Source organism: Melospiza georgiana, chromosome 25 (assembly GCF_028018845.1).
Source record: "Melospiza georgiana isolate bMelGeo1 chromosome 25, bMelGeo1.pri, whole genome shotgun sequence".
Classification (NCBI taxonomy): domain Eukaryota; kingdom Metazoa; phylum Chordata; class Aves; order Passeriformes; family Passerellidae; genus Melospiza; species Melospiza georgiana.
In genome coordinates this window covers 4,740,032-4,749,500 of record NC_080454.1, presented here as the reverse complement: position 1 = coordinate 4,749,500, position 9,469 = coordinate 4,740,032, and the positions used below count along the sequence as shown (strand labels likewise).

The following is a 9,469-nucleotide window of genomic DNA, read 5'->3' as shown; positions in this document are numbered from 1 at the left end:
ACCTTGGTAACTGTTCATCACAATGTGAGACAGATACAGCGTGTTATGGAGAGGGTAAAGAAAGATGCCGAGCACAGGTGGTGAGATACCCTCTTTGGGTGGTCACCTACTGCCACGGGTGTCCAAACAGTGTGTCATCCCATTGTTATCCTTTTGATTCTAATTCTGCTTTATCTTGTCAGCAGCCCTATTCGTTCTGAATTGGAGGATGATGAAACGGCTGACAAGACTGACATCTATAATCAATGCACACTCTTGGCTGATGGCCTCTACACTGTGGACATCCCCATGTCAGTTGACAAGGCAATTATGAATTAAGCATATATGTTTTAGGGCAATCCTTGATTCCCGTTTATGATTTTGTGAGAATTACCTTCAATTTTTATTGTTTTGTTTTAGAAAATAATTTTAAAGTTAATGCTTATATTATTATTTGTTTATTGATTTTGCTTTTGATTATTTGTGATTTGTTTCAACCATTTGAAAATTGTTACAAAAATAGCCCTACTTTAATTAATTAACCATTTTGAAAATTGTTATGAAAATAATACTGTTATAATCAATATTAATTATGTTTGTTTATAGTCTCCTTTTCCCCCCTCTTTTTCCTATCTTTTCTTTTCCTCCTTTTTCTCTCTCTCTCTCTCTCTTTCCTCTCTCTGTCATACTGTCCCTATTTTCCGGGTTATACTACCAATGTACGGTGAGTTCTGCAGACTCATCAACGACACTCCAGAGCCCTGCTGATGAAGATCCCTCAAGACAATAGTGAGTCACGGGGTCGTGTGAGAGTCTGTCTGAAATATCCCTCATCTGCCTCACGATCGTCATTGGGGGGGTGTCCTGGGGTGACGTTATGATGCTTGTATCCCCATTCATCTGTTCTGTGCCTTTAAGACTGGCTCTGAAGAGTGGATGTTTTGTTTGGGTTTCTCTTATCAGGGACACAGAGACAGGCAGTACATAGGGCTGTTTTTCACTTCTTGCTTTCAGCTTGCTGCTTTGCTTGCTTGCTTTTCTGCTCTTGCTTCTGCTCTCGCTTTTGCTTCTGCTTATTAGCTAGTTTAGCTAAACAGTCCAAATTCCATCCTGGACTGTTTCTCCTCTCCTGTTCCTGTGACCATCTCAAACCTGCTCTGGACTGGGACCCTGGAACACCGAAGGTTTGGCTGCAGCAGCTGCCCCAGCGCCGGAGGGACTGAGAACAGAGCAACCACCCCCGAAAGAGACTTTCTGATTTTGTCATCTTTCTCAGAGCGGTGTCAGCTGGTATTGTTCCTTTTGTGTGCTGGGGGCTGCTGTGCCTGAAATAAACAGGTTCTTTCCACCTCTCTCCAAGGAATTTTTTCCCGAACCGGTTGGGGGGAGGGGCCGTGTGGGTTTTGCTTTCTGGAGGGGCCCTCCTTTGGAGATTCTTTAACAAATTTGCCCTAAAGCAGGACAGGGGGTCACTGAAAAACAGACCTTTCCTGTCTGAAGTTTCTGAGCCTGTAGGGGAAAGTCATATGCCTGAGACCTGAGAGCATTGCTAAATTATTGTTTTCACAGGTGCATTTGCTATATGCTACACTGAGCTCAAAGGGCATTTTGCCCTTTTTCACAATAGCTCTGGAATTCTCCCCACCTCTCGTTTTCGGCCTGGCTGAACTTCTCCTAGGCTTTAGGGTGGTCCCCCCCAAAGAAGACCCCTCTCACTCGTTTATAACAACCGTGACAGACAAACTGAGATGTAAGAAGCCTCTGCATCAAGAGACCGAGACACAGAATCCCTATGTGAGAAGGCCCCTCTCACCTTCTTCCAGAGACTGGGACTGAAACCCCCAAATCAGGGGAGGTCTATGGGGGAGAGAAGGAAAGCTGCCCAAAGCAAGATGGATGTTGCAAGTGCAGGCAGTCAACCACAAAAACAATGGCTCTCACCTACTGCCAAACATGGACTGTGCGTGCCCCTTTCCAAACACCATTCTTTCCCCCCAAAGATACAGTAAACTAACTTTGATTCGATTGCAGAATCCATCCCCCCTTCCCCCATCAAAAAAGAGTATAATTGGGGTCCAGATGAGCTGGGCCTCTGAGATCTCCCCGGACATGGCCTGGTGAACTCCATCGGCTGGACATGGAGGGACTTCGCAGTTCGACGTTTGGTAGCTGTATACCCATTCTTTTTTCTCCCTCTTTTTCCTTTTTTCCCTGATTCCTCCCCAATGCATTTTCGCTGTGGTTATTTCAATAAAGGTGCATTTGTTTTGATTATTGCTGCAAACCCCCTTGTACCATGCCAGTTCTTTTGCACCCTGAGATCAATCCATGAACCATCATGAAACCCGTTCGTAAGGACGGATCATGACTCTCCCAAACTGCATCCCCGGGATCCGCCCGCCTCTCCCAGCCCCAGACCCCCCTTCCTGTGACCCAGGGACCCCCTGAACCCCCATTCCTGCCTTTCCCAGCTCCCAGACCCCATTGCCCTCAACACCAGGGACCCCTGGACCCCCTTTGGTGGGCACAGAGACCCCCTGGATCCCCCATCCCGCCTCTCCCAATTCCTTCCTTGAACCTTAGACCCTTCCCGGCTCTCCCGGTTTCCTTCCCGACCCTTGGACGCCCCCAGACCCCCCAATCTCTGCGTCCCCCCAGTTCTCCACCCCCTGCGCGTCCTGCGGGGGGTCCGGGCAGGTCCCGGGGGTTTCAGGGGAATTCCCAGGGTTTCCTCTGTCCCCCCCCACCCCCGCTCCCCGCGCTGCCCCGGTCACTTTCGCGTCTCCCAAGCTGCGGCTCCGGGATCCGCCCGAGCACCGGGGACTGCCCCGGCACCGAGAGCCCCTGACCCGCAATTCCCGGGAACGGGGACCCCCCGAACTTCCATTTGCGGGCGAACCCCCGTTCCTGGGCACAGAGACCCCCGTGAACGTTCATTTCGGGGCACCGGGACCCGCCTGTAATGCCTTCCCCAGCCCCGATAACCCCTGCACTCCCTTATCTGGAGCCTAGAACCCCCTGAATCCAATATCCCGGGCACGGAAACCGCCCTGAACCCCGATTTCTGGGCACCGGGACCCACTGCATCCCCTTATCCGGCACCGGGACCCCCTGAACCTCAATTTTCAGGCAGCAGGACCCCTTGAACCCCGGAATCCGGGAAGTGAACCCCCCTGAACCCCATTTCCTGGGCACTGGGACCCCAGTGCATCCCGTTATCCAGCCCTGGGACCCCCTGAACCCCATTCCACTGCATCAGGACTCCCTCGAGCCCCTCATTCATGTGAACGGGGACCCCCTGCACCCCCTTCCCGGTCACTGGACCCCTGCCACGCCATTGTCTGGCACCGGGACCTCCCTGAACCCCGATTGCTGGGAAGGGACTCCCCCTGAAGCCCCATTCCTGGGCACTGGGACCCCACTGCATCCCCTTACACAGCACCAGGACCCCTTGAACTCCCATTCCGCTGCACCAGCACCCCCGTGCACCCCCATATTCGGGACGGGAACCCTCCCAAATCCTCCGTTGTCAGGCACAGGTACCTCCCCCTGCACCCCCTTATCCAATACCCATGCCCCCCCTCGCACCCCCTTTCCCGCCACTCTCCCTATGAGACACCCCAGCCCCCGCTTTTCCTTGACCCTGGCACACCCTGAACCCCCACTCCTGCCTTCCCCAGCCCCCACCCATCACCTTCCTCAACCCCGGGTCCCGTGCACCCCCTTTCCTGGGCACAGGGACCCCCTGCACCCCCCATTGCCCTCACCCCCCTTCCCTTGACCTGGGACCCCCTGAACCTCCGTTCCTGGGCATGGGGACCCCCTGCACCCCCTTATCCGGGACTGGGACCCCTTCCTGGACCCCCTTCACACCCCTCTGGGACCCCCCGCACCCCTCCCCGCCCCTCCCGCCCTTCCCAGATCCCAGACCCGCCCTTTTCCTTCACCTTTGCACCCCCAGATCTCCCAAATTTCCGGGTCCCCCCAGTTCTCCACTCCGGGCGCTTCCTTAAGGGGGTCCCAGGGGTTCCCAGGTGGTTCTCAGAGGGCTCCAGGGCGGTCGCAGCGGGATCCAGAGGGATCCAGAGGGATTCTCTGCAATTCCCCCGTCCCCTCCCCGTCCCGCCCTCCTCGGTCCCTTTCGCTTCCGCGTCCCAACCTGCGAGACCGGGATCTGCCCGGCGACCGGTGACGTCACTGACATATCGGGCTGCAATTGGCGAACATGAAAATAGGGGGCCGAATGCTGCTGTGGGGGTTGGGCTGTGGGCGGGGTCGGGGAGCTGTGGGCGGGGTCGGAGGGGCTGTGGGCGGGGTCGGGGGGCTGTGGGCGGGGTCGCAGCGGAGCAGAGCCATGGCTGCAGCGCTGGGTCTGGGGCTGCTCTTGGGACTCCTGGGGGACCCGGGGGCAGCGACCAAAGGTGAGTGGGAACCCCGAAACCGGGAACCCTCTGAACTTCCATTACCGGACACCGGGGTCCACTTGAACCCAGAATTCCGGGAAGAGAATCCTCTGAACCCCCATTCCTGCGCAGGAAAAACCCCCTGAACCCCCATTCCTGGGCACAGGGACCCCCGTGAACGTTCATTTCCTGGCAGCGGGACCCCCCTGCACCCCCTTATCTGGCCCCGGGACCCACCGCATCTCCCACTTCTGGTTTGAACTCTGAATCGCTGCACGTGAACCCCCTGAACCCCCATTCCTGGCCCCTGGGACCCCCCTGAATCTCCATTTCTGGAACTGGGATTCCCCTACACCTCTGTCAGTGCTCTGGGACCCCCCTGTCCCCCCTTTTCGGACATCCCGCATTTCCCAGACCCGAGACGCGCCCTTTTCCTTGACCTTTGGACTCCCCAGATCTCCGAACTTTCCATGTGCCTCCCGTTTTCCACTCCCGCCCCTTCCCGAAAGGGGGTTCTAGAGGGTCCCAGGGGTCTCAGGGGTCTCGCAGGGGGCATCTAGAGGGATCCAGATAACTCCCTGGAATTTCCCCTTTCCCCCGTCCCCTTCCCCCGCGTTCCCTCAGTCTCTTTCGCGTCTCTCAAACTGCGTCCCCGGGATCCGCCCGCCTCTCCCAGCACCAGACCCCCCTTTCAGTGACCCAGGGACCCCCTGGAGCCCCATTCCTGCCTTTCCCAGCTCCCAGACCCCGCTGCCCTCAACACTGGGGACCCCTGGACCCCCTTTGGTGGGCACAGGGACCCCCTGTATCCCCCTATGCCACCTCTCCCAGTCCCTTCCTTGAACCTTGGACCCTTCCCAGCTCTCCCAGTTTCACTCTTCAATCTTTGCGTCCCCCCAGTGTGTGTCCTGCTGGGGGGAGGGGGGTTCTTGGGGGTTCAGGAGTGTCCCAGGGGGAATTCTGGGCCCCGCGACCTCCCTGAATTTCAGTTCTGGGCACTGGAGCCTCCCTGTGCCCCCTTATCCAGTACCAATCTCCCTGCATCCCCTTTCCCATCCATCCTTCCTTCCCCAGTCCCCATTCCCCCCTTTTCCTTGTCTCTGACATCACCTGGATCCCATTCCTGCTTTTCTCAGCCCCCAGCCCCCCCTTTCCTCTGCTTCAGGAACAGAGCCTCCCATTCCCAGGTCTCCCCACCTTGTGACCCCTTTCCTTGGCACTGGGGACCCCTGGACCCCCTTTCCTGGGCACAGGGACCCCCTGGAACCCCCATCCCACTTTTCCAGTCCCTGCCTCCCCCCCTTCCCGTCCATAACACTGGAACCCCCTTGAGCCCCCATTTTTGGACACCAGGACCCCCTGCAGGCCCTTTCCTGTCCATCCCACCTCTCCCACCCTGCACACCCTTTCCTTGGCCCCAGGATCCCCAAACCCCTTCCCAGCTCTCCCAGTTCCCCTTTCATTGTTCCATGATCCCCTCAACCCCCCCCCAAATCTCCATGCCCCCCAGTTCTCCACTCACTGCATTACCTGCACGTGGCGGTGTCAGAGCCCAGCCCAGGAATCCCCCAGTACATGGAAATTGGGTTTGTGGATGGGATCCCCTTCACACGCTACGACAACGAGCGGGGCCGGATGGAGCCACTGACAGAGTGGGTAAAGGATTCAGCTGATCCAGAATATTGGGATAGGGAGACCCAGATTGCTGTGGGGAACCAGCACATCAATGCCAGGAACCTGGAGACACTGCGGGAGCGGTACAACCAGAGCGGGGGTGAGTGGGGGGAGCTGTGGGGCTGGGATGGGGATCCATGGGTTGGGATGGGATCTATAGGTCATGGATGTGGATCCATGGGGTTCCAATTGGTTGAAATCCCAATTGGTTGGGATCCGTTAGGCTGGGATGGGATATCTTGTGATCCATTGATTGGGATGTGGATCCATGGGACTGGGATTGGATCCATGGAGCTGGGTTGGGATCCATGGGGTTGAGATGAGATCTGTGGGGCTGGGATGTGAATCCATGGGGCTGGGATGTGGATCCATGGGGCTCCAAGGGGCTGGGATGAGGCTCTGTGGGGCTGGGACACAATTCCATGGGTTTCTGTGGGTACAATCCCCCCAGGTCTCCACACCGTACAGTGGCTTTACCGCTGTGAACTCCTGTCCGATGGGAGCGTCCGTGGGTCCCGCCGGGAGGGCTACGATGGTTGGGATTTAATCTCCTTTGACCTGGGATTCGGGAGATTTGTGGCGGCTGACAGCGTTGGTGAGATCAGCAGGAGGTGCTGGGAACAGGATGGGACCGAGGCTGAGAGGTTGATGAATTACCTAAAACATGAATGCCCGGAATGGCTCCAGAGGCACGTCAGACACGGGCAGAAGGAACTGGAGCGCAAAGGTGGGAGCAGAATTCCTGTGGGATTTGGAATTTCGGAATGGAGGACTTGAGAACATGTCAATTCCTATGGGAATTCCATGGATAGATCTCACCTCCATCCCATTCCCATGGAATTCCATGGTCAGATTTCACTTCCATCCCATTCCAGTGGGAATTCCATGGTCAGATCTCCCCTCCATCCCATTCAAGTAGGAATTCCATGGTCAGATCTCACCCCAGACCCATTCCAGTGGGAATTCCATGGATGTCTATCACCATTATCCCATTCCAGAGCCCCCTGATGTCCACGTGTCTGGAAGAGAGGAACACGGGACGCTGATCCTGTCCTGCCACGCGTACGGATTCTACCCCAACAGCATCGCAGTCAGCTGGATGAAGGGGGGTGAAACCTTGGATCAGGAGACGGAGTGGGGCGGGATCGTTCCCAACAGCGACGGCACCTTCCACACCTGGGCCAGGATCGAGGCGCTGCCGGAGGAGCGGGAGCAGTACCGGTGCAGGGTGGAGCATCCCGGAATGCCAGAGCCTGGGATCTTTGCTTGGGGTGAGGCTGGGAATGTGGGGATTGGGAATTTGGAATTCCTAAATGGGGATTCCCCTCACCCTCCTCACTATCCCGCGTTTCCCAGAGCCGACATCTGGCGGGAATCTCACCGTGGTGGTCGCTGTGTCCGTCATCGCTGCCATCCTCATCCTCATCGTCCTCATCGGATTTGGCGTCTGGAAGCTCCAATCCGGTAACACACGGGATGGGGGTTGGGAAGGGACACGGATCCACCCGGCACTGTTCTGGGAATCCTGTGCAACTGACACTGATCCCACTTTGTTTCCATAGGGAGGAGGGACAGGAATGGATACAACCCTGCAGCCGGTGAGTTCCAGTGGTGGATCCAGCTCTGGATCCCCTCTGTGCGGATCCCAGGATGGATCCTGGGGTTAATTCTGGTGTGTGATCTGTGCTGGAATCTCATGGATCTTCTCTTTCTGCAGGAAAAGTTGTGGGAACCAATGGCTTGAGCACAGGTATGGAGCAGGATCGGGGTGAGATTCCAGAGAGGAATTGGGGCAGGATGGACAGACTGGGATTGGGGAGGGATTTCTGATCAGAGCAGGGTCCAGAGTGGGATCAGGTGGAATTGTAGAGTGGGATTGGGGCTGGATTCTGGTGTGGGATCAGGAGGGATGGATGGAGCAGGATTGGTGTGGGAGGGATGGAGCAGGGTTGTGGCAGAGTGGATGGAGTGGGATTGGGTGGGATGGATGGAGCAGGATTGGAGCAGGATTGAGGTGGGATTGTGTGGGATTCTGGAGAATCTCCTGCTCTCCATGGACTCCAGCCAGGTCCATCCTGTGGAATGGGGACAGGGACAGGGTGACACCATGACCCTCTCTCATCCTGGCAGGAATCACAGCCTGAGTGATCCATGGAGCTGGATCTGGCCCCTTTCCTTTTCCCTGGAAAGCTGAGAGCTGCCAGCAGAGCTCATCCTGCTGCTCCCACCCACCCCACAGCTCTTGCTAACAGATCCATTTCCCATTTTCCAATGTTTTAAAAGCAAGAACAACAAATATTCACAATGTTTCACTTCTGGTGCAAAACTATCCTGCTTTGGGAAATAAATCCAGGTTCCCTCCTCCAGTGTCTGGTAGTTCACCTCTGTGAGCCAAGAATGGGAATGGGGTCACTGAAGCAGGGATGGGGACACCAGGAGCAGGATGGGAACACCAGGAGCAGGATGGGAACACCAGGAGCAGGATGGGGAGATCAGGAGCTGGACTGCAACACTAGGAGCAGCCACACCAGCTCCATCACCCAGGATTAATTTCCCGCTCCGTGTCCCATGTCTGAGGTGTCCCCAGAAGGGTTTGGCCACGCTGGGCTCCTGGAGGGGCAGTCAAATGGGGGGAGGGGTCAGGCCAGGCCTTGTTGTCCCCAGAGGTCCTTGAGTGTCCCAAAATCAGGGCTCAGGATCTCAGAGAGGTTCCCTGGCCATGACCACGGCCATGACACGAGCATGAGATGGCCGTGAGAATGACCATGAGTGACACAACCCTGAGATGACCATGACCTTGGGATGACCATGACTGTGACCATGACCATGACACAATCACAACCCTGACCATGAAATGATTTGGACCAAGAGATGACCGTGGCTTGGCCATGGCACAACTGTGGCCTTGAGGTGACCCTGACGTGATCGTGGCCATGAGATTACCATGAAGTGACAATGACATGATCATGAGATGACCATTACAGTGACATAACCCTGAGCATGAGATGATGGTGATCAGGAAATGACCATGACCATCACTATGAGATGGCCATGACCGTAAGATGACCATAAGATGATTATGACAATGGGATGACCATGAGATGACCATGACACCACCATGGCCATGAAATTATGAAGGCTTTGAGATGACCATCACTATGACTATGACACGATTTTGACCAAGAGGTGACCATGAGATGACCACAATCGTCTCACACAATGGCCATGTGGTGATCACGACCATGAAATGATAATGACGCAGCCATGGCTGTGAGACAATTGTGACCATGAGGTGACTGTGAGATGACCATGAGATGATCATGACCATAAGGTGATGGTGATGACCATAACTGTGGGGAATAAGCCTTACAGAATAAGGACCTTTCCCACTTTTGTTCAATCCTGTTCACTTC

At 55.8% G+C, this 9,469-nt stretch overlaps 1 protein-coding gene across 1 annotated transcript; it reads left to right on the top strand.

Annotated features, from left to right (window-relative positions):
* Positions 1-4,333: 4,333 nt before the first annotated feature.
* On the top strand, positions 4,334-7,655 carry LOC131093412 (class I histocompatibility antigen, F10 alpha chain-like). The gene is made up of 5 exons (XM_058040578.1): positions 4,334-4,400; positions 5,893-6,156; positions 6,508-6,783; positions 7,055-7,327; positions 7,413-7,655. Exons 1-5 carry the CDS (start codon positions 4,334-4,336, stop codon positions 7,616-7,618), a joined length of 1,086 nt encoding a protein of 361 aa, XP_057896561.1. The 3' UTR covers positions 7,619-7,655.
* The last annotated feature ends 1,814 nt before the right edge of the window (positions 7,656-9,469 follow it).

What these genes read in the sequence shown, in the direction of transcription:
- LOC131093412 (XM_058040578.1), top strand. Translation starts at nt 4,334, where the DNA reads ATGGCTGCAGCGCTGGGTCTGGGGCTGCTCTTGGGACTCCTGGGGGAC. An exon ending in GCGGTACAACCAGAGCGGGG is followed by an intron (nt 6,157 to 6,507) that starts GTGAGTGGGGGG and finishes CAATCCCCCCAG; the next exon opens with GTCTCCACACCGTACAGTGG. An exon ending in GAAGGAACTGGAGCGCAAAG is followed by an intron (nt 6,784 to 7,054) that starts GTGGGAGCAGAA and finishes ATCCCATTCCAG; the next exon opens with AGCCCCCTGATGTCCACGTG.